This window comes from Babylonia areolata, chromosome 26, assembly GCF_041734735.1.
Source record: "Babylonia areolata isolate BAREFJ2019XMU chromosome 26, ASM4173473v1, whole genome shotgun sequence".
Taxonomy (NCBI): Eukaryota; Metazoa; Mollusca; class Gastropoda; order Neogastropoda; family Buccinidae; genus Babylonia; species Babylonia areolata.
This window is the reverse complement of record NC_134901.1, coordinates 41173975-41198327: the sequence shown is the minus strand read 5'-3', so window position 1 is coordinate 41198327 and position 24353 is coordinate 41173975. Positions and strand designations below refer to the sequence as shown.

Sequence of the window (24353 nt, the reverse complement as noted above, 5' to 3'; positions counted from 1 at the left end):
GTCACATTCCAAACACACCAACCATATCATAGTGCCAAATATCTCCACTGTCATCTGAGAACAACTGTCACATTCCAAACACACCAACCATATCATAGTGCCAAATATCTCCACTGTCATCTGAGAACAACTGTCACATTCCAAACACACTGACCATATCACAGTGCCAAATATCTCCATTGTCATCTGAGAAAAGCTGTCACATTCCAAACACACTGACCATATCACAGTGCCAAATATCACCACTGTCATCTGAGAAAAGCTGTCACATTCCTCACATACCAACTATATCACAGTGCCAAATATCGCCATTGTCATCTGAGAACAACTGTCACATTCCACACACACCAACCATATCACAGTGCCAAATATCTCCACTGTCATCTGAGAACAACTGTCACATTCCACACATACCAACTATATCACAGTGCCAAATATCTCCATTGTCATCTGAGAACAACTGTCACATTCCAAACACACCAACCATATCATAGTGCCAAATATCTCCACTGTCATCTGAGAACAACTGTCACATTCCACACACACCAACCATATCATAGTGCCAAATATCTCCACTGTCATCTGAGAACAACTGTCACATTCCAAACACACCAACCATATCATAGTGCCAAATATCTCCACTGTCATCTGAGAACAACTGTCACATTCCACACACACCAACCATATCATAGTGCCAAATATCTCCACTGTCATCTCAGAACAACTGTCACATTCCACACATACCAACCATATCAAAGTGCCAAATATATCCACTGTCATCTGAGAACAACTGTCACATTCCACACACACCAACCATATCATAGTGCCAAATATCTCCACTGTCATCTGAGAACAACTGTCACATTCCACACACACCAACCATATCATAGTGCCAAATATCTCCACTGTCAGTGGGAGGTAGACTAAAAAAATCTTTGGTAAAAGTCGACTTACTTGGGATAAAAGAGGCGACATATCGAGCCACAAGCTCTTCTTCAGGCAAATGAAATGAGTGAGTGACAGACAGAAAGGTACAGACAGAGAGGGAGAGAGAGTAAAGTTCAGGAAAGGAAAGTGATGAGAACTCACAGGAAAGGACACAAAGCAGGGTGAGTAGAACTGTCAGTGTGAATGTATGAGGGAAAGAAAGGGTTCTGAAAGGGAAGGGTGAAGGATCTCCACTGTCATCTGAGAACAACTGTCACATTCCAAACACACTGACCATATCACAGTGCCAAATATCTCCATTGTCATCTGAGAAAAGCTGTCACATTCCTCACATACCAACCATATCACAGTGCCAAATATCGCCACTGTCATCTGAGAAAAGCTGTCACATTCCTCACATACCAACCATATCACAGTGCCAAATATCGCCACTGTCATCTGAGAAAAGCTGTCACATTCCTCACATACCAACCATATCACAGTGCCAAATATCGCCACTGTCATCTGAGAAAAGCTGTCACATTCCTCACATACCAACCATATCACAGTGCCAAATATCGCCACTGTCATCTGAGAACAACTGTCACATTCCACACATACCAACTATGTCTTTGTGCCAATTATCTTCATCATCATCTGAGACTACTATCACATACCACATATACCAACAATATCATGCCAAATATCTCCATCGTCATCTGACAACAACTGTCACATACCACACATACCAGCATATCATAGTGCCAAATATCTTCATAATCTGAGAACTGTCACATTCCACACATACCAATATGTCTTTGTGCCAAATATCTTGATCATCATCTAAGACTACTGTCACATACAACATATACCAACTATATCATAGTGCCAAATATCTCCATCGTCATCTGAAGACTATCACATTGCGCACATACCACCACAGTGCTAAGTACCCCAATCAAGTCTTGCAGGTTGATAACAATGTTTATCAATACTATGATTATATAGTTATGCTGACTTAGATTATCAGTCAACCTGTATGCACCTTGATTACTATTTGTTGTCATTATCGGTGGTGCTCACACTGAATGTCAAATGTTTTTCCTCATTATATGTTGAATGTGCACTGTGCTAAATTGATTGAAAGAAAAATTGTAAAGGGGAAAAATCTGCATATTTCTTATTCATTGCCACCCCCCAGCCCCCATTTTTCAAGATAGATTAACAATCAGCTGATCTGTGACTAGTTTCTTTGGATTTTGTCTACATAACTATTTAAAACGCTAGACTGATTATTTCAACACAGGTGCAGAAATTCACTGTTCAGTTTTTGACATTTGCAAACATTAAAACAAAAAAAGCTTAAGTTGAGAATGCCCTCAACTGCCCTGGTAAGAAATAAACATGGTATTTTGTTGTATGGTCATATTTATTAATGATCTTGATAAAGAGTTTTTCAGATTATATTTTTGTACAGTCATTGTTACAACCTTATTGAAGAATTTTCCAGGATTATATTATTGCATGGTCTATTTCACTAATCCAGTTTAAGGGTTTGTTGGTTTTTTTCTTTTTAGGTTGTATTGTTGTATAGTTCATTTCACTGATACTGGTGATGAATATTTCAGGGTTATATTATTGTACAGTCTATTTCACTAATGTTGTTTAAGAACTTTTCAGGATTAGATTGTTGTATAGTCTATTTCACTGACCCTGTTGAAGAGTTTTTCAGGATCATATTGTCGTATAATCCATTTTACTGACATTATTGAAGTGTTTTTCGGATTACATGGGTGTATAATCTATTTCACTGACCTTGTTGAAGAGTTTCTCAGGGTTGTATTATTGTATTTTCCATTTCACTGACCTTGTTGAAGAGTTTTTAAGGGTTATATTGTTGTCTTTTCCATTTCACTGACATTGTTAAAGAGTTTTTAAGGGTTATATAGTTGTCTTTTCAATTTCACTGACCTTGTAGAAGAGTTTTTAAGGGTTATATAGTTGTCTTTTCCATTTCACTGACCTTGTTGGAGAGTTTTTAAGGGTTATATTGTTGTCTTTTCCATTTCACTGACCTTGTTGAAGAGTTTTTAAGGGTTATATTGTTGTCTTTTCCATTTCACTGACATTGTTAAAGAGTTTTTAAGGGTTATATAGTTGTCTTTTCAATTTCACTGACCTTGTAGGAGAGTTTTTAAGGGTTATATTATTGTCTTTTCCATTTCACTGACCTTGTTGAAGAGTTTTTCAGGGTTGTACCCTGTGTCCATGGCCCAAAGTCGGGTGGACTTGCGCTCTATTCCCCCAATCCCCTCGTCCTTGGCTTTTGACTCCAGTGCTGTCTGACCAGCTTCCGCTGCACAGGTAAGAGTCATCATGAACTCACGGACACTCTGATACCGTCCTCTGTAGCCAAGAACTGCCCTCAATTTACTGCACGTGAACTCCCTTATCTCACCTTACTGCACGTGAACTCCCTTATCTCACCTTACTGCACGTGAACTCCCTTATCTCACCTTACTGCACGTGAACTCCCTTATCTCACGTGAACTCCCTTATCTCACGTGAACTCCTCCCATCTCACCTTACTGCACATGAACTCCCTTATCTCACCTTACTGCATGTGAACTCCTCCTATCTCACCTTACTGCACATGAACTCCCCTATCTCACCTTACTGCATGTGAACTCCCTTATCTCACCTTACTGCACGTGAACTCCCCATCTCACCTTACTGCACATGACGTGAACTCCCCTATCTCACCTTACTGCACATGACGTGAACTCCCCTATCTCACCTTACTGCACATGAACTCCCTTATCTCACCTTACTGCACGTGAACTCCCTTATCTCACCTTACTGCATGTGATGTGGACTCCCTTATCTCACCTTACTGCACGTGATGTGAACTCCCTTATCTCACCTTACTGCATGTGACGTGAACTCCCTTATCTCACCTTACTGCACGTGAACTCCCTTATCTCACCTTACTGCATGTGATGTGGACTCCCTTATCTCACCTTACTGCACGTGATGTGAACTCCCTTATCTCACCTTACTGTACGTGACCTCCCCTATCTCACCTTACTGCACGTGAACTCCCTTATCTCACCTTACTGCACGTGATGTGAACTCCCTTATCTCACCTTACTGTACGTGACCTCCCCTATCTCACCTTACTGCACGTGAACTCCCTTATCTCACCTTACTGCACGTGACGTGAACTCCCTTATATCACCTTACTGAACTCCCCTTGTCTCACCTTACTGAACTCCCCTTATCTCACCTTACTGCACGTGAACTCCCACTGTCTCACCTTACTGCACACGAACTCCCCTTATATCATCTGCTAAAACCAATAGTGTTTACTGTTTTCTTCACAAAAACATTCACGACCAAAAAAACGTGCTCTTTTTTTTTTTCAACATTTTTTTTTTTTCATTTTTGATACATACATGTACAGAGAAAAACAAAGCATAACAAACCAAATTGACCAAAAAAAACAACAACAAAAGACAATACATAAAAAAGGAAACAAATAAATAATACACATACACACGCATATAAAAATTCCCCCAAAAATGCAAAGCACAGATTAAAAACGAAAAAGTGTTTCTGTTCATTAAAACATCATCTCAAAAACAATAAAAACATGAAGTCCTTTACATTTTTGTAATTACTAATGACACACTGACCAGAGGAGCTCAGTCTCTTTGGCCACTGACAGAAATATTCACGAGCTGTATACTGATGTATTTTAATTAACTGTGTACTGATGTATTTTAAAGACTCTAGAAGTCACCAGAGGAGGTGTAGGAGGTGGTGGAGGTCTGGAGTCGACCGGAGGGAGCGGAGGAAGTGGAGGAGGCGGCGGGTTGGCATTGTTGAGAGGGCCCAGAGTGTCAGCGAATCGATTGCGATCACGCCTTAATTTTCGCGCGATCGCCCAATCGAGCTACATAATTATGTGACCTGGTTGGAGACATAATTTGACAAAAAACAAGAAGGCCACAGAATCGACAGACAGAAAATACGAAAAAACTTAGCCGTATGGAGAGCACAGGAACAGGAGTCATGATGGCTGCCGGAAAAAGAGGGCGGGACAAAGGGGAGGTTTCCTACTTCCGGGAGGTTATCGGCTGTAGTACTTTCGTTTTCTCCGCATAGGCGGATAGTAGTTTGCATAGGACAGGAATGTCAGACCCCTGCCGGAGTCTGCACTAGTTGGGTCGCGGTTAAGTATGTGTAATTAAATTAACTGTTTCAACTGGAATATTAACATGTTTCTGATGATGCAAAATCTGCTGAGCTGCTGCTCCTGAACCAAGCAATTTTGACTGTTGCAGTCACCGCTGCAGGTTGCGCCACAAAAAACCCCACCTTACTTTCAATCAACTTCGAACAAATTTCCAAACTTTCAAACACTGCATTCACAGGAAGCCTAGAGAGTTATTTCCTTTTGACACTTGGATTGTCAAGTCTTACCTTCATCCACTGTCGACAGCAACAGCCAAAACCGACAGTGGAAATGACAACAGTCAATTTGTCTGTTGTGTCAATAGGTGAAATTTTGCCGGACCATGGTCAAAATGTGTTAAAATATATACTAATATATGGATGTAGGTAGATAGATTGAGAGAGAGAGAGAGAAAGTATACCAGAGACACAAACATACAAAAAATAAAACATTTAGAAGAAGAAATGAATCCCAGGTGAAAACCAAAAAGTCTTATGATCCTAATTTATCACCTCACCTGTCAGCTCAGGGTCCTCTGTGTCGGGGGATACATCCTGGTCAGGGTCCTCCTCCCCAAACAGCTGACTGCAACACATTGTTCACACCTGTCACACTGACTGCAACACATTGTTCACACCTGTCACACTGACTGCAACACATTGTTCACACCTGTCACACCGACTGCAACCCATTGATCACACCTGTCACACCTACTGCAACACATTGTTCACACCTGTCACACTGACTGCAACACATTGTTCACACCTGTCACACTGACTGCAGCACATTGTTCACACCTGTCACACTGACTGCAACACACTATTCACACCTGTCACACTGACTGCAACACATCATTCACACCTGTCACACTGACTGCAACACATTGTTCACACCTGTCACACTGACTGCAGCACATTGTTCACACCTGTCACACTGACTGCAACACACTATTCACACCTGTCACACTGACTGCAACATGTCATTGACACCTGTCACATGGACTGCAACACACTATTCACACCTGTCACGCTGACTGCAACACACTGTTCACACCTGTCACACTGACTGCAGCACACTACTCACACTTGTCACACTGACTGCAACACACCATTCACACCTGTCACACAGAGTGCAACCCACTGTTCACACCTGTCACACTGACTGCAACACATTGTTCACACCTGTCACACTGACTGCAACACACTATTCAAACCTGTCACACTGGCTGCAACATTGTTCACACCTGTCACACTGACTGCAGCACATTGTTCACACCTGTCACACTGACTGCAACACACTATTCACACCCATCACACTGACTGCAACACACCATTCACACCTGTCACACTGACTGCAACACATTGTTCACACCTGTCACACTGACTGCAACACACCATTCACACTGACTGCAACCCACCATTCACACCTGTCACACTGACTGCAACCCACCATTCACACCTGTCACACTGACTGCAACCCACCATTCAAACCTGCAACACTGACCACAACACACCATTCATACCTGTCACACTGACTGCAACACACCATGCACACCTGTAACACTGACTGCAACACACCATTCACACCTGTCACACTGACTGCAACACACCATTCACACCTGCAACACTGACCACAACACACCATTCATATCTGTCACACTGACTGCAACACACCATGCACACCTGTAACACTGACTGCAACACACCATTCACACCTGCAACACTGACTGCAACACACCATTCACACCTGCAACACTGACTGCAACACACCATTCACACCTGTCACACTGCAACACAGCATTCTCACCTCTCACACTGACTGCAACACACCATTCACAACTGCAACACTGACTGCAACACACCATTCACACCTGCAACACTGACTGCAACACACCATTCACACCTGCAACACACCATTCACACAAACTGATGTTAACTGTTAGAGATCTGAGCCCCTGTGCGAAGGAGGTATGTAAGCTAGTTATGTCAGACTATGACCGGCAGAACAGCAGAAGAGGCAACTGCTGTCCCCACTATCTGGAATAGAATTCAATTGTAGCAGAGAGTGTCCTGCCCAAGTTACATCCTCACTCTCTCAGTCAAGAAGAGGGTCAACTAGCCCCCACAGCTGCAGCACAAAGAACCAGTTCAATCTAGCAAAGGAGGCAGAGTTCATCATAAATACCCATTATTATTATCAGTATTAAAACTCACTTGAACAGGTGCTTGGCCCAGACGACACAGTGGATAGGCTCGGAGGGAGTGTTCCGGATGGTGCACCCTGGAAATGTTTTCTGCGGAGGCTTCGGTTGGCACTCGTAGCACTCTGTTAATCCCTGGAGGAAATTTAAAAAAAAAAAAAAAAAAAAAAAGGTTTAAGGTTCCACAGCCTTTTTCGGCCACTGGGGCAGCAAATTCATGTCCACTGTGTGGCTCAACATAGAAAGGCGGGGCCTAATCCTTTCCTGCTGTTTTAACCTTCCCCAACCGAAGTCAGGTACCCATTCACACCTGGCCAAGTGGAGTGAGGAAAAGCAATGAGTTAATTGCCTTTTACCAAGGACACTATATAATGCATAAAATGGAGCCTCAAATCCGCATCACTGGTGAACACTGGATCAGAAGTCGAAAGCCTAACCGATTCTGCCATGATGCCTTCTATTCCCGTGAAGTGGGGGCCAAAAAAAAAAAAAAAAAAAAAAAAATATATATATATATATATATGGCACAAGATTCATATTTTATGACAGAAGCTTCTGTCCAGTTGTGTTCAATGTGCTTTAGTGAGGCCTGTCATACCCAAATTAGTTGATCACAAGAATTGTGTATCTATCAATTCCACCTGCTACTAAAAAAAAGTCTTGATCACACACACTTGAGTGATACAGTGAGTAAACAATTATGTTTAAACAAAAAATCAGCAAAAAACAACAACAACAAAACACACACACAAAAAAAAAAAAAAAGAAAGAAAGAAACACACTCTCTAAATGTAAAGTTTATGTGCGTATAAAATTCAGAAAAGATGGGGCATAAATTCATACGAAAAGCACTCTTAACAGCGCTAAGTCACAACCAGTGTCTGACCTTTTTAATCACAGTGACCTGACCATAGTAGCCAGCTGTACCACTTTCTATCAGGGGGATGTCTGCTGCCAGACACATTCGATTCACATGGTTTCTGGCCGCTGAAAAGAAGAAAAACATAAGATTCACACAAACACACACACACATATACACACACACACACACACATACATGCACACACAGAGAATCACACCTTCCTCCCTCCCCTTCCCCACCCTCCACTTTCCCCCCTCATCTAACATCACTTAGAGTTGAAAGACATAAAATTGTAGCCTACTACTACTAACGTGATTCACATAGTTTCTGGTCGCTGAACAGAAGCAAACAATAACGAACACACACACACACACACACACACACAAAATATACAACTGAAAGCAAATCACTGGCTGGATACACAATTTTTTTCAACCTTCTCAACCCACAACACAGAATCAAAAACTAAAACCCAAATCAGAGCTAGTGTGTTAAAAAGCATTCTCTACGTGTCATTGTCATTCCTTTCCTTTCTTCAGACAGACATATCTTCAAACTGCTAGTCTCCTTGTTCTTGTTCACTCTCACCATGAATTATGTTGTGAAGCGTTGGCCTAGTGGTAATTACCTGACTAGGAAATTAGTGTCCGTGGCTTCGAGTCTCATACACATTTTCTCCCCCCTGCACCCCCCCCCCCCCCCCCACCCCACTCTTCCCTCTTTCTACTGGACCTTGAAAAGGTAACAAAAATTAGGAAGAGCCAACACCATAAATATATAAGCTACTCTCCAATTCCTCTCTTTCTTACCCTTGAAATCACACACATATTGGTCCTGAGATAACAAAACAGAATGATAAGAAAATTACGCTGAAGTAATAAAAGCCAGATACTGAGATAATGAGAAAAGTAATCCTTACCCCTGTTGTCCAAAGCGTTCATCACCAGAGTGAACTGCTTGAAGAAGTTCACATCATAGTCTGGACTGTTGGAGTAGACGAACATTGAACATAAGTCTGATTTAAATTTATATTAACATTTCTTTTATACATCAGATTGATAAAGAAAAAAATTGCAGTTTTAAGAGATTCAGTAATAACAGAAAGTAAGAAAAAAATTGAAAGATGGATGCATAATATTATGAAACAAGTGGAATAAAAAAATTTGGTATATAAGTTTTTTAACTGAAAAAATACATATATATTATCTTTTGTATTTAAAATGAGATCTTCCGTGCAGTGATTCTAACAAAAATATTAATAAAATCAACATTACAACAATATTTTTGCTGCACTAATATAAATCACATAAGAGAGAGAGAGAGTGTGTGTGTGTGTATGTGTGATTGTGTTTGTATACATGTATACATGCGTGTGTTTGTACTCTGTGTGTGTATGGACACATGCATGCGTGCATGCATGTGTGTGTGTGTTTGAGTGATCATACAAGTGTGCACTGTACGTGTATTTGTATGTGCATGTGTATAATAATCAGAAAGCTAACACTTGTACTACTGAATGAGCATCACCTTCAGTGAAGTAAATATCAATATTACAACTAAATAACACATTCCCCACCTCATGATGCTGTCATGGTAGGCAGTGATGTCCACATCAGGATTGAACTTCAGCACACTTTCTTTTGCCACCTGCCATCAACAAAGCATTCACAGCTTTCATATCAAACCAAATACACCCTGTAGCATAAAAATTAAAATAATAAATCAGCTTTACCTCTGGCACTTAACCTCCCTGACAGTTGAACCTTGATGAAAGGAGATCATTAATGTGGTATGAGTTTAAAAGGCAGTCGCTGCATTTGCGTACTATTCAGTGGTTTACTGATTTCACTGAACAAAAGTAAGGCAATGCCAAGAGGAAGATGTCCAGACACACAGTGATGACCGACATCCTGACCTCGAACTGTAAGCTCGATCTTATCTCACAGTGACAGCTCTTCAATGATGAGCCTGCTTGTCTGCAGCAGTCAAGGGGTTAAAATACTAGACTATGGAAGTTACCAAGGGCCAACACCAACAGAATGTTAGCTGCCTTCCACTTTCTCCAGTCTTAGCTGCTTGTATGTGTACAAGAGTTTCAAAGTTAAGAAATCATTACTCTGCTAAAATTGTTTAAATTGTTCTTTATTCATTAATCTATACTTCAAAGCGGAACCAAAATGATCACTGCCAGTACCACTAACATATTCATATATATATGAGTAGATAATCCATATCTATCCTGGCGTATCATGCTGGCATTATGCACCAATACAAATCAGTTGTTTTTTTCAACTTTATTTCTGAATTATACAATCATCTTTTCTTTTCTTTCTCAGTTTCTGATTATTTGTTTCATTATCAGACTACCATTTTCCCAGTCACAAGTGGTAAATTATTGCTATAGCAGATGCTTTTTTCATTCAATATCAATTTATAACAAAACCACATAAAATTTTATTTTTCATTAGCACCACATGGATTTATATTAATTATAACAATACATATAATTATATTTCATTTATAATATTCAATTATTAATATCTAATATTCAATTATTAACACCTGTTTAATATGACACTAGCAAGAATCTTTTTTTCTGGCCAGTCACCTGCATGTTTCAGTGACATAACTCCCACTCTGAGTACCCCTCACATTGCCACACCTGGATTCGTCTGTCGCAGTCCCAGTGTCGGCACATTGACTTAGGTCACCAGGAGACCACACACCAGAGGAGACCCTGCACTACTGCCAAGTTACTTTGGTGGTGTTCAAAAACTTCAACAGTGCCTATTCTGATTCAGTACACTTAGGACACCAGCTACATTGTCCCCTATAGACAATAATAGCTTAGTCATGGAGCCAGACTGAGTGTGTGTGTTCCCTAGAGTAAATACCGTCACCACATCCCTCCAACAAGAGTCCCCCAAGAATCTGCCAACGTCGATGACCTTGGCAGTACTCACCCCAGGCACGGAAGTGGAAGGGGATCGAAACTGAGGTCCAATGAGAACAGGGCATGAAAGGCAACAGAACTTATGACAATTTGTTTCATGTACTGATGAAGGAGGAGGATAGTGATGATTTTGTTGCTATGGAGATCCATTAGGTTGGGGACTACATGACAATACTGTACACTTCTGTTATTATGATATCCCAGCGTTAACCAGACTGGAGAGATGCAGACACTTGCAGTGTGGGTCAGGAAATTTGAGCAACACACCAAAAGACATATTCGTTAAGTGGATGATACTCGACTGTGTGGTCCCAGTCTTCCCATTTAGTTTCTAAGTCCACAGCATACTCAACTTTAGACAGGAGCTGGCCAAGGGCTTAAAAACCCGCCTCTATATGAAAGTGTAGAGTACAGACTTATTATGCAGGACTTCCCAAATCTAAATCAACCTCCATAGAAACATCGTCATCATCCTACTCCTCCATCATCAATAAAAAAAAAAAAATTTAAAAAAATTTATAATTTAATCCCAATGTCTATGGCCTTTTATGCTCTGCTCTCATTGTGTCCTCAGTTTTGATCCTCCTCAACTTCTGTGCTTGGCACTAGTCCTGCCAAGGTCTTTGGTGTTTGCAGATTCATGGGAGGACTGTTGTTGGTGGGATGAGGTGGCGGTCTCCACACTAAGCTATTATTGTCGTCAGAAGGAGGCTTTTGGTGTTGTCCAAGGTACAATACATCAGGCCATGCACAACTGACCACCACCAAAGTGACTTGAAGGAGTGCAGGGTCTCCTCAGGTGTGTGGCCTCCCAGCAACCTAACATCAGTGGTTCCCTGTGGACTGCCGGCGCCGGACCGTGACAGACAAACCCAGGAGTGGCAGTGTACGGTGGATCAGAATGAGCAGAAAGGAAATAATGCCACTGAAACGGCTCAGATGATGGGTCAGCAAAAATGTAAAAAAAAAAAATAAATAAAACAAATAAAAATACAAGTACCTGTGACTTGGATTTGCCCACATGCTCTTTTCTGAAGAGGAACTGTCTGTTGAGATTGCTCACATCGATGGTATCAAGGTCAATCTTGAGAAGAAAAAACCAGACTAATCAACAAACTTTAATATCAAATTCTGCAATATAAACAGTTCTTCTTTATTCAACAAAGAATTCAAACTATTGCTTCTTACAGGTAAGATGAAGTAATTAATAATCCCAAAAGCTGAAGACCATTACACTTTATCTGTAGAAATTAAAACAAAAACCTAAAACAAACCTGAATAATAACACCAGCACACGCGTGTGTTGTTGTGTGTCATGAAAGTGTGGGTGTTTGCATGTGCGTGCACTTACACATGTATATATATGTGTGTTTTGCACCATGTGTTTGTGTGTGCGTGTGTGTATTTGCATGTGCATACACATACACATGTATGTGTCTGTTGCACCGTGTGTGTGTGTGTGTGTGTGTGTGTGTGTGTGTGTGTGTGTGTGCATGCGCACGTGTCTGTGAGAAAGAGGAAAAGTTGGCATATAGTACTTAATGAGCCACTGCATTTTTGAGAAAACTAAAATAATATCAATAATTCTTTATGAACATTAAAGTTCTGCAGCTGATTAAGAATTAGCTATGTACTGCATACATTTCATTTCAAATCATCTAAATAAAATGCAGAATTGTACTGTTCAGTTTATGTTTGCAAGTTTATGTGTACAGAATAATACATAATCTAAAAAGGTTTAAGGTTTTTTCTACAGAATTCTGCCAGAGAGCAACACTCTCATTACCATGGGTTCTTTTTCAGTGCCCCTTGTGAGTGCTGCACATGGAAATTCAGTTTATTGTTTGATCTGAATGACTACAGGCTGTTTGATTTTCCAATCAAACTTGGAAGGAAGGACATGAGCAGGATTCGAACCTGGACTCTCATGGACCTTGCATTGGCAAACGAATACCTTAACCATTCTGCCACCTCCCATACTATAATCCAAAATGTATGGCAACAACAGTTCAATACTTAATTTTATGGCTACCAAAATCAAATTTGACAGAACTCCTGGAGTGGGGTTTCAAGATGTTGACAGAAGGATTCACACATATGAAATTGCTGCTGCCAAGAAACCTAAACTAGTCTCAATATCTAGGGTTGGGAAGAAAACTATCTGAGTATCTCATATTTGATTCCTGTTACTGTGTTAGTGTTACTGTGTGAGTGTTAGTTGCAGTGAGAGTAAGTTCACCACTGTTACTAGTGTTAGTGGTACCACTGCATCAGTGAATGGTACAAGTCATTAAGTGCGATGGATGAGGTCACTACATGTTATGGCAACTGAAAAATTTTCGCAAGTTTCGCATCCTGGGATATTTTCGCAACCTGGGATAAAATATCTTCAACATTATCTGAATCTGCTGGTGCATTGTGTTATTATTTCATTGTCTCCCTTGACGCTTAAAAGTGAGCATTGGTGCTTCTTTCAAACAGGAAATCATGAAACAGAAGAAATATGTTACCACTTCAATTGTCTTGAATCCAGTAAGCACAAGATTTTTTAAGAGTTCACAACCGATTCCACCCGCACCGACCACTAGAATTTTGCTCTTTTGGATATTTTCTGCAAGGTTTCCCTGCAGTATTCCTTTCAAGGAAGCCGCCATATCGCATCAATGACAGTTGCGGAAAAACCGATCGGCACGATGTTGATTGGACGGCAGAGCAGCTCGTGAATTATTTAGGCCTTAGCCCAAAATACTTCTATGTCGTTGACTGAATACATCCACAAATTATGCAAAAACCAGTCAATAAACTCATTAAAATAAAAAAGAATATTAATTATCTGTTCACTGTAGGATATTTCTAATTTCTTAAAGAAAAATGATAAAAGCAATCCGAATATATCACAAATAGCCCCCGGGAAACTTAGAAACTTGATTGTGTTTCATGGTTGTGCATGTCTTGTGGATGACGGAAGTCTCCAGTTGATGATCTGGATCTCGGGCGTTTGGGAATGATCAGTTACGCATGATGTCAACGAGAGTTCCAGAAATCAGTACGCAATCTTTCAGTGTCGTTTTGTTGTTGACATGCATGATAGAGGGCAGCGCGCGCGCGCACGCACTCTCTCACACACACACACACACACACACAAGCACAGAGTGTACGTGCACACACACACACACACACACACACACACATGATGCTAACATATATGCAGTCACGCACACATGAACACTCTATTACAATGCCACTCAGTCAAACAAAACATGTCCACACTGTCAGTTTATTTTTCTAAAGAAAACAACATAATTTATTAATTGATTACTAATTTAGATAGTTATGTATACTATTTTCTCCAATGCGGTACACCTTTTGATTCTGTAAAGGGAAAAAAGAATAACGATTTATCAATCAATTAGTTACGTATAAATTTAACCTACTTCTGTACCTTTCATATTCACTTTCTTGTTTGGTAATTATTTATTCATTCACCAGTTTTTTCTCTCATCAGCTGGCAGGGTTCCAGTTAAGTTAACTGCCAAAGAAGAAGAGGACAATCCAGAGTTTGTACATCTCCTGCAACAACTGGGCCAGCTTCTGACCCCAGATGGTGTGTCACTGGATGTTCACAAAGACTTAAAACAGGTACCTGCAGTGTTGACTGTAAAACAGTGTGTGTGTGTACAAACATATATAAGCATGGTTTGTTTTTTTTTTGTCTGTGTGTGTGTTTGTGTGTGTGAGTGACTGTGTATTCACATGTGTGTATATGTAGGTTTGTGTGAGTGTGTGTGTGTGTGTGAGAGAGAGAGCACAAAATGTGTGTATATGTGCATGTTTTTGTTGTGTTTTTTTTTTTAGAAAGGGAGAGAGAAGGATTTTTCACATGATGTGTACATTCAGTTACAGTTTCTCAAGGAAGTGTCACTGTATTTGGACAATTGAATTTATGTATGCTACATCACATTTGCTTGGCAGATGCCTGACAGCAGCATATTCCATCGCAGTCTTCTGGCCCGGCCTTGCGTGCAAATATCAGAGTAGATTTTTTCGTCAGAATTTTGCCTGAGGACAATATCTATGTTGCCATGGGATATTTGTCAGCACGCCAAGTGATTGCTGCACATGGGAGCGCAGTTTACCTTCTCATCTGAATGACAAGATGCTCAGTTTGATTTCCAGTTAAACTTACGAGAACGGGAAAGACTGGGATTCAAACCTTAACCCTCACGGACACTGTATTGGTAGATAAGTGCCATATCTATTCTGCCACATTCCTTCTGGCTGTAAAAATTTCGTATAAAGGTAGGTGTGTGTATGTGCATATGTGTGTGTGTGTGTTCGGTGTAAGAGAAAGTGATTCTTCAGGAACAGGATGTATGTAGTTTGTCAGTGGTACTCTTTGCCTGTGTATGTTGTGGGGTTTTTTGGGCTTTTTTTGCACACTAATCTTACAGGTGACTGTTGGTCTGTTTGGTTTTGTGAATGTTACTGTGCTGGTGGCTAATTTTCTTTTCTAGGCGTTCTTTTTTTTTCTTTGTTTCAGGTTCTAAGGGACTGATATTTACAGTATTTTTTGCCCTGATATATTTATTTATTTATTTTTATTTGTTACATATGGCCTGTGTAGTAGGTTGGGTAGAGTGGGCTCTAGGCAACAAAAGATCACAAAACAAGCTTCAGATCAAGGTACAGGCTCTAGTAGTGTTGATCAGGGAATTATACCAACATTGCCAGACACATGTGTGAAATGGCTGACGCTCGACTGTGGGGTCCCTGTCTTCTGTTTGAGTCTGCAGTGCTCTCAACACTGGGTAGGAGTTAGCCTTTGGTTTGGGAAAAAAAAGTCCAGCGCAAGTTCAGACTCAAACCTGCACCCTCTCACCAAACCTGCACCCTCTCGCTGCCTGTTTGAATGTGCTGTTAACTTGTAGAATTTATCTTAATTTTCTTAACTACTGTCTTGGGATGTTGATTACCATCGGTCATTTCAATCTTCTGAGATAGATATGTATATACAATGTATATATCTCTTTCAGTCTTTGGTACAAAAACCATGATGTGCCCAGCTAAAAAATATGGGCAAGATATTGCAAGTGCTGAAATTAAAATGTTCTTGTGTTTGAGTCTAAGCATGTGTATGTGAGTGAGGGAATTGGGATCATTACTTGATCAAGTTAATGTGTGTAAAGTTGTGTTTGCATGGCTGCAGTAAAACCTAGTACTATATAACACACACACACACACACACACACGTGTGTATATATATATATATATATATATATATATTGTTGTTGTTTTTAAATGTGTTAGTGTCATAAAAATTCCGTGATTTTTTTTTTTTTTTTTTTTTTTTTCAGGCAGAAGAAACCCTTCGCCTTGAGAAACACAGTTGGCTTCAGTCTCAAATACTGCATCGTGAATTGCAAGAAATTATTCTGGATTATGAGCTGAAAAGCCGAGACACGTCTTTGACCACTGCAGATTATGAAGTAAGATATGAAACAATATGGTATGTTTCTTTTTTTGTTTTTTTTCTTTCTTTTTTTTTTTTTATTGCAAGCGGCATTGTTGAAAGTGTTGTTATCAGCAACCACTGGCTTGTTTATAAGGGTGAGATAAGTCAGTAATTCTGAAGGCTTACTTCAGTTAACATGACTTGATAGTCTTCAGTAAAATCATAAAAATTTTTTGGAAATATTAAGTTTATGAAAGTGAAAGGACTTCAGTGTGTATGCTCAGTTTGATTTTTCAGTCAAAATTGGGAGAAAGGCAGAGACTGGGATTTGAACCAAAACCTTCACAGACGCTGTATTAGGAGGTGAGCATCTTAACCATTCTGCCACCTTCCTGTTCAGTTCAAGGAGATCCTGGAGAAGTGTCTCAACTATGCGGAGGTGGAGGATTACCTGGATTTCTCACCTGACCCCAGCTCCAACGTCACTCTGCTGGGACTGTCTCACACCGACGTTCAAATGTACAACCCCTACAAAAAGGTGTGTGTGTGCGTGTGTGTGTCGTAGTGTGTGTGTGTGTATGCCACAGTGTGTGTGCGTGTGTGCGCATGCATGTGTGTATGTACGTACTATCACAATGATAGTGAATATGACTATGGGGAGGTGGTTGAATTACAGTATTGTACCATCGTAGAATAAACTTTCAGATGCTCTCTCTCTCTCTCTCATTTCACTCCCATCCCATGAATACCCGCTCTTGATTCCCTTGACACCCCCGAAAACAGAGTATGGCTGCCTACATGGCGGGGTAAAAACGGTCATACACGTAAAAGCCCACTTGTGTGCATACGAGTGAACGTGGGAGTTGCAGCCCACGAACGCAGAAGAAGAAGAAGGAGAGATTCCCTTGACATCTCCCCCCCAAACCCCCACCTCCCAGTCCCTCCCCTCTGCCCTGCACCTGTTCTTCAGGTCTGTGGTGAATTATGAAAACAATGAATACTATTGTTAACAAATAGTAAAGAGTGGTAACTCTCTCCATTTACAAGGTACACAACTTCAAGTCATTGCTGCTTGCGCTACCGATTCAGCTAGCACACAGGTAAATAAAAGGTACATTGGAATAAACACAGACACTTCCTCAAAAAAGGAAGCGCCGGGTCTGTCCTTATACCGATCATCTGACATATGCGCACAGCGGCAAAGACAGAAGAAATGTGCAAACACAAATACTGTTTGTTAATCATTTCATCTCCATGCCTAATTGTTTGTTCATTTCCAATGAATATGGTTATCATACCACAACCCTACTGTTATCATTTTCAGCACATTCCTTCGATGCAGCAAAAACTGATTCCTGAACTGGAGGACCGCCTCAGAAAGAAATGTGAAAACCTGGTCAGCATCTTTCACACTTCTACATTAACTGGTCAGTGTGGGAATCTATTCTGTTTATAACAATGAATTAAATGTTTTCAGCAATGAAATTACTGTTATTCACATTGAATTATGTTTATATGTCCAGTCAGCATCTTTCACACCTCTGCACATGCTGGTCAGTGTGTGACTCATTTAATTCTATTTATAACAACAAACACATTTGACAGCAAAAGGGGAGAAGGTTAGTCAGTTTCCTTTGCATGGGAAATTGGCTGTGGCTGTTAAGCTTTGTTTCAATGTGAAAAACAGTCCATTTGATATGACCCCTCGATGTTGACAGTCGCCTGTGGTGGTGAAAGAGTTAACTCTTTCCGTACGAACGGCAAAAGAGGCGACAACAAGAGTGCTTTGTGGCTTCTGACATCATGAACATGTTACAGACGGAAGGTTATCACACTGAACAAGGGGACGGAGACAAAGAATACCATGTTTCTAATGACGAAAGCTACAGGCTTAGCCATTCAGACACCAACTGGACATTGGATGTGGTCACTGTCGGGAGGTTGAGGGAGGGGCGGGGGAAAGAACGGGAGAAGACAGGCAGTCCCTAATGAGTTAAAGTCACGGTGACACTGACAGGCCCATGTTCACTGTGACAGACAGCAGTAACCTGGCGATGGCCAAAGCTTCCCAGTTGCCGGCCATGGTGGAGAGGTCACTGAGAGTCACCAAGGAGGAGAAACAGCAGCTCAAGGTCATGAAGGAAAAAAGGGAAAGACAATTCTGGACGTACTTCCAGGTGCTGTGAACATTTTAATTTTTTTTTTTTGTTGTTCTTTTTTGGTTTTTAGGTTTTTGTGTATGTGTGTCTGTATGTTTGTGTGTGTCTGTGTGTCTGTATGTGTGTATGTGTATGCATGCTATCACTATAATAGTGTACATGACTATGGAGTAGATTAAACTGCATTACTGATAATGATTGTGATAGTAATAATAATAACAATAAAATAATTACACTGTATAGTACATATATGGCGCAAACTTCCCATAGTGTGCTCCCATGAAACAATTCACATACAACAGTCATAATGGCACACAACAGCACTTGAAGAAAACAGCCATACACCAAGACAATAACACTGGTTATTGAAAGAAAGAAAAAAGATGACTTCATAGCCAGAAAGCATATACGAAACTGGTCTTCCCTTTATAGCAGTATTATAGAAATGATAATTACGGAAAATATTTTGCATCTACATGCCTGCATACTTTCCTCTTTTGTTTCTCTGTCAGTCTGTGCATTTGTATTTTGTGTTTGTCAAAAAAAAATAGTTTTTTAAATGTCCCAGGGATAAGCTTGATGAACAAGCTGTGGATTCTTTCAATTTTCAAAGCATCAGGGATGCAGATTAATGTGTTATCAGCTGTGCCCAGGTTGATGACCCTGTAAAGTGCTTTGAGCTTGGTCTCTGATCGAGGATAGGCACTATGCAAGGATAAGTACTGTGTAACTATAAGTATCCATATCTTGTCAGAAGTGTTGGTCATCTTGCTCTCATCTCTGCTTTGTGTTAAATGCCTTGGCCCCATACTGAAGGGGCTGACATAAATATATAATACAACATCTTGATTAAAACTGAGGAAGGAAACATTTCATACGCTTATGTTCTGCATAAGTATATTAAGAGGTCACAATGTGTAGCCTCCTGTTCACTTCCAAATACACATTAGATTAAAGAGACTTGTCATTTCTTGACAGCAACATATTTTGCTGGAAATCACAAGGGTTTGTAAAACACTTTGAATAAATAGATTTTGCTCTATACATGTGTCTGTGTGTTTGCTTGACTGAATGACACAGGAAATCAATGATGAGCACCCAGAGGCAGCTGTCAGTCGGCTCTGCCCAGGTAGACAGAATGTCGTGAAAATGACTCTGTGTTAGAGCTTGGTGATTCTGTGTTTGTAAAGCACTTTGAGCTTGGTCTTTTACTGAAGACAGGCGTTAAGCAAGTATCAATAATAATAATAATAATGGTATTGTTTTTGTTGCTAGACGTTACTGGAATCCCTGGGCATGCTGGAGAAAATGGTGAACCAGTACCGTCTGGGCAAGCAGTCTCGCAGCAATACTGTCACCACGGAGTACCTGGCTGCCCGCTGTGACGCCCTCTGTTTAAAAATCAAGTCAGTCGACCGCTAGTTTCACTAGTGACTTACCCAATCTGTCCCAGTTTTACTCTACCAGTGCCACTTACTTCACTAACAGACTTACCCAAATTCTCCCAGTTTAACCCTACCACTTGCTTCACTAACAGACTTACCCAATTGGTCCCACTTTAGCCCTACCTTTTGTTTTATTAATAGATTTACCCAGTTTGTCCCAGTTTAACCCTGCTGCCAGGGAGTCTGCTTGAGCTTGTCACTCTTTTGCTGCAGCACTCACATGCTTGAAATACCTGGACATTCTCTCACTTTTCATGGCAAATGTTTGGAATAATTATCAGAATTTCGGCAATGGCCGAGTGATTAAAGCGTTGGACTTTCAATCTGAGGGTCCCAGGTTCGTTATCTTGGTAACGGCGCCAGGTGGGTAAAGGGTGGGGATTTTTCAAATCTCTCAGGTCAGAATATGAGCAGACCTGCTATCGCCTGAACCCCCTTCATGTGTATACGCACGCAGAAGATCAAGTACGCGCGTTAAAGATCCTGTAATCCATGTCAGCGTTCAGTGAGTTATGGAAACAAGGACATACCCAGCATGCACCCCACTGAAAATGACTCCAAATTCATAAAGCGCTTAGAGCTTGGTCTCTGACCGAGGATAGGCATTACATAAATATCTGTATCAAATCAAATTAAAACAGTTAACCCTCTTCTTGCTTTGTGAGAAAAAAAAACCCACATTTTCTGTTTTGATGAATTGGTCTTTTTTTTACCCACAAAGCAGAGAAAGGGGCATTGCCTATGTGGACAGTATGGGCCTTTTTTTTGATCCACAAGACACTGAAAATTATATTTTTGTTTTTCAACCCACAAAACACACCAAACCATACACAATGTTATTACAGAGTGAGGGTTCAGTGAGAATTGTGTTGATTTTATTGTTGTGCATTGCATTCATTTGTGCTGGTTGAGATTTTATTTGATTACCGTACTGTGTTCACATTGGAATGTATTTCTCTCTGGCCTCTTTATTATCTTTGCAGGCCTTCATACAGCTCTTTAAGCCTACAAAATTAAAGATGTCACAATAGACATCTTTTTCTGTGTGAAACTGCCTGTCCAAAGAACAATATAAAACAGCTGTTTCTGTTCCAGGAATGTGGAATTACAGGTCCTTTGTGACACAGTGTAAAACAGCTGTTTCTATTCCAGGAATGTGGAATTACAGGTCCTTTGTAACACAGTGTAAAACAGCTGTTTCTATTTCAGGAATGTGGAACTACAGGTCCTTCATGACACAGTGTAAAACAGCCGTTTCTATTTCAGGAATGTAGAATTACGTATTCTTGTAACACAGAGTAAAACAACTTTCTATTTCAGGAACGTGGAATTACAGGTCCTTTGTGACACCTACACAGCTGAGACAGTGGCCGCTTTGACAAAAATCAAGTGGGTATTAATTTTATCTGTGTATTCTGAATATAGTCCATACATCCTGTAATGATTCGGGTGACTACTGCTCAACAAATCAAATGATTAATGATTGAACCGTTGAAAGAACAGTTACCTTCACCATGTTAGTTATTAAAATGGTTCAATTACCAAAGAAACAGGTAACATGGATTAAAGTTTTGTCATTACCATTAAGAACGTGAGTTTTAAATAAAAATAAGGAAAAAAATCTTTTTCTTTTAACCTAAGAAGGTAGAGCTCATGTGTAACTGTTCCTTATGAAAAGAAAAAAAAGCTGGATTTGCATTTTACACATTCATTGCTGCCCTATGGCACAGAAGGCATAATAGACAGTAAGTAATTATATTACAGAGACAGCTGATGTTCTAATATATTCAATTCCAAAGGACGTAACTGAGGCAAGTAGTTGTTTTTCCCTCTGTTGCAGGGAACACCTCCAAGAAATGACAGTGGTGAAAGACAAAGACCTGCACCGTGTGAATCTGGCCCTCAAGGCTTACTCTGCTGTTGGCTTCGGCTTTGATGAGCTGGCGGAGGACTATGGGAAACTGAAGAGAGAGATGGAGAACAAGGAATGGGCTCTGAACGAACTGGCCAAGTCAAATTCTTAGCAATCCATGGGAATAAGTGTGTTCCGTAAATAATCAGCTGTTTTAAGAGTTTCGAGTTTCTCAAAGAGGCATCACTGCATTAGGATAAAATTATGACGCTATACCACATCTGCCAGGCAGTGGAGTGGTGGCCTAGAGGTAACGCGTCTGCCTAGGAATCGAGAGAATCTGAGGGCGCTGGTTCGAATCATGGCTCAGCCGCCAATATTTTCTCCCCCTCCATTTGACCTTGAGTGGTGGTCTGGACGCTAGTCATTCGGATGAGACGATAAACCGAGGTCCCGTGTGCAGCATGCACTTAGCGCACGTAAAAGAACCCACGGCAACAAAAGTGTTGTTCCTGGCAAAATTCTGTAGAAAAATCCACTTCGACAGGAAAAACAAATAAAACTGCACGCAGGAAAAAATACAAAAAAAAATGGGTGGCGCTGTAGTGTAGCGACGCGCTCTCCCTGGGGAGAGCAGCCCGAATTTCACACAGAGAAATCTGCTGTGATAAAAAGGAATACAAATACAAATACAAAGAACCATTCGCGCTGGTCAGGCCTTGAGTAGAAGCATTTGTGTGCCTGACTGAGAGGATTTCTTCTACAGAATTTTGCCAGAGGACAATACTTTCGTTGGGTTCTTTTTCAGTGTGCAAAGTGTGTGCTGCACATGGGACCTTGGTTTATCGTCTCATCTGAATTAGATGCTCAGTTTGATTGTGCAGTCAAACCTGGGAGAAAGGGTGAGAGTGAGAATCTTCTTCTTCTTCTTCTGCGTTCGTGGGCTGCAACTCCCACGTTCACTCGTATGCACACAAGTGGGCTTTTACGTGTATGACCGTTTTCACCCCACCATGTAGGCAGCCATACTCCGTTTTCAGGGGTGTGCATGCTGGGTATGTTCTTGTTTTCATAACCCACCGAATGCTGACATGGATTACAGGATCTTTAACGTGCGTATTTGATCTTCTGCTTGCATATTCACACGAAGGGGGTTCAGGCACTAGCAGGTCTGCACATATGTTGACCTGGGAGATTGTAAAAATCTCCACCCTTTACCCACCAGGCGCCGTCACCGTGATTCGAACCCGGGACCCTCAGATTGAAAGTCCAACGCTTTAACCACTCGGCTATTGCGCCCGTCTGAGTGAGAATCAAATTGAGACCCTCAAAGACACTGTATTGGCAGATATACATCTTATGCATTCTCCCAGCTGCATCGAACATACATGGCGGGTAAAAGCAATCCATGGAAATGACTGTGTTCCATAAATAAATCAGATGTGTTGAATGTCAACATGGAATCTATCTGATACAATTCAAGAAGAATTATCAAAAGGGAACACCAATATTTAAAAAAAAATTAATATCAAAACTGGATTAAACGCCAAGGAAAAATCTTGCGGCACTGGAAACCATGGTAGAATAATATGTGTGACTTTCATAAGTAGCGGTACTCTTCTTATGTTGCTGTGGAAGCATAAGCTACCGAGCTGTGGTTGTATGTTTACATACTCGCAGTCTATGTTGTGGGTTTCATGTGGACATGTATATATGTGTGAAAGGGCATGTATGCGCCTGTGTGTGTACATTTGCATGGATGAATGACAATATGAGTGCCTGATGTATGTAAGCATGTATGTTAATAACATCTGGAGGAATATGCTAAATCACACTGCCGAAAAGAGAAAACACTGCCCCAGCAGGTTGTCACAGCCGAGTCGCTGGACTGCTTCAAGTCTAGAATCACCTCCTGCCTGTGACACAACAGAGTAGACTCCCCCCCCCCCTCCCTCCAACACCTCTGTTTAGGTACCCCCTGACCCACCACCAGTGAGCAAGTCCCCCCCCACCCCACCCCCACCCCCGGTAAGTAGTGTTGTAGAAGGCTAGGGCTGTGCTGGTCGGGTGCATTCCCGGGGACCGCTACGGTAGCTGGACTGGCCTAGCTGGAGATGCGAACACACCAGTGGACTGCGCCCCATCTCCCCTATCAGCTAACAGAGCATCCCTCGGTAGCCCAGCTAAACTGCGTCCAACAGCAACCTCCCACAACACGACATTTTCATCAGCATACTGATGTTGGTCGTTAAGTGGAAGGGAATCA

At 41.0% G+C, this 24353-nt stretch overlaps 2 protein-coding genes across 2 annotated transcripts in view; one reads left to right on the top strand and one right to left on the bottom strand.

Moving 5' to 3' along the window:
- LOC143300134 (SUMO-activating enzyme subunit 2-like) overlaps positions 1-13841 on the bottom strand; it is a 28584-nt gene extending 14743 nt beyond the window's left edge. Inside the window, exons 1-8 of the mRNA XM_076613669.1 lie at positions 13690-13841; positions 12180-12263; positions 9803-9873; positions 9146-9210; positions 8251-8351; positions 7378-7499; positions 5682-5749; positions 3159-3283 (exon numbers count right to left, since the gene is read on the bottom strand). Of these exons, the coding sequence (XP_076469784.1) occupies positions 3159-3283; positions 5682-5749; positions 7378-7499; positions 8251-8351; positions 9146-9210; positions 9803-9873; positions 12180-12263; positions 13690-13833 (780 nt within the window). The 5' untranslated portion in view covers positions 13834-13841. The remainder of the gene's footprint in view (positions 1-3158; positions 3284-5681; positions 5750-7377; positions 7500-8250; positions 8352-9145; positions 9211-9802; positions 9874-12179; positions 12264-13689) is intronic.
- A 254-nt stretch (positions 13842-14095) lies between these two features.
- Positions 14096-24081, top strand: LOC143300403 (HAUS augmin-like complex subunit 4). The gene is made up of 9 exons (XM_076614041.1): positions 14096-14225; positions 14685-14818; positions 16534-16665; positions 17032-17169; positions 17956-18058; positions 18669-18808; positions 20066-20196; positions 21556-21624; positions 22076-24081. The coding sequence occupies exons 1-9, from the start codon at positions 14198-14200 to the stop codon at positions 22257-22259; spliced, it is 1059 nt and encodes a 352-aa protein (XP_076470156.1). The 5' UTR covers positions 14096-14197; the 3' UTR covers positions 22260-24081.
- The last annotated feature ends 272 nt before the right edge of the window (positions 24082-24353 follow it).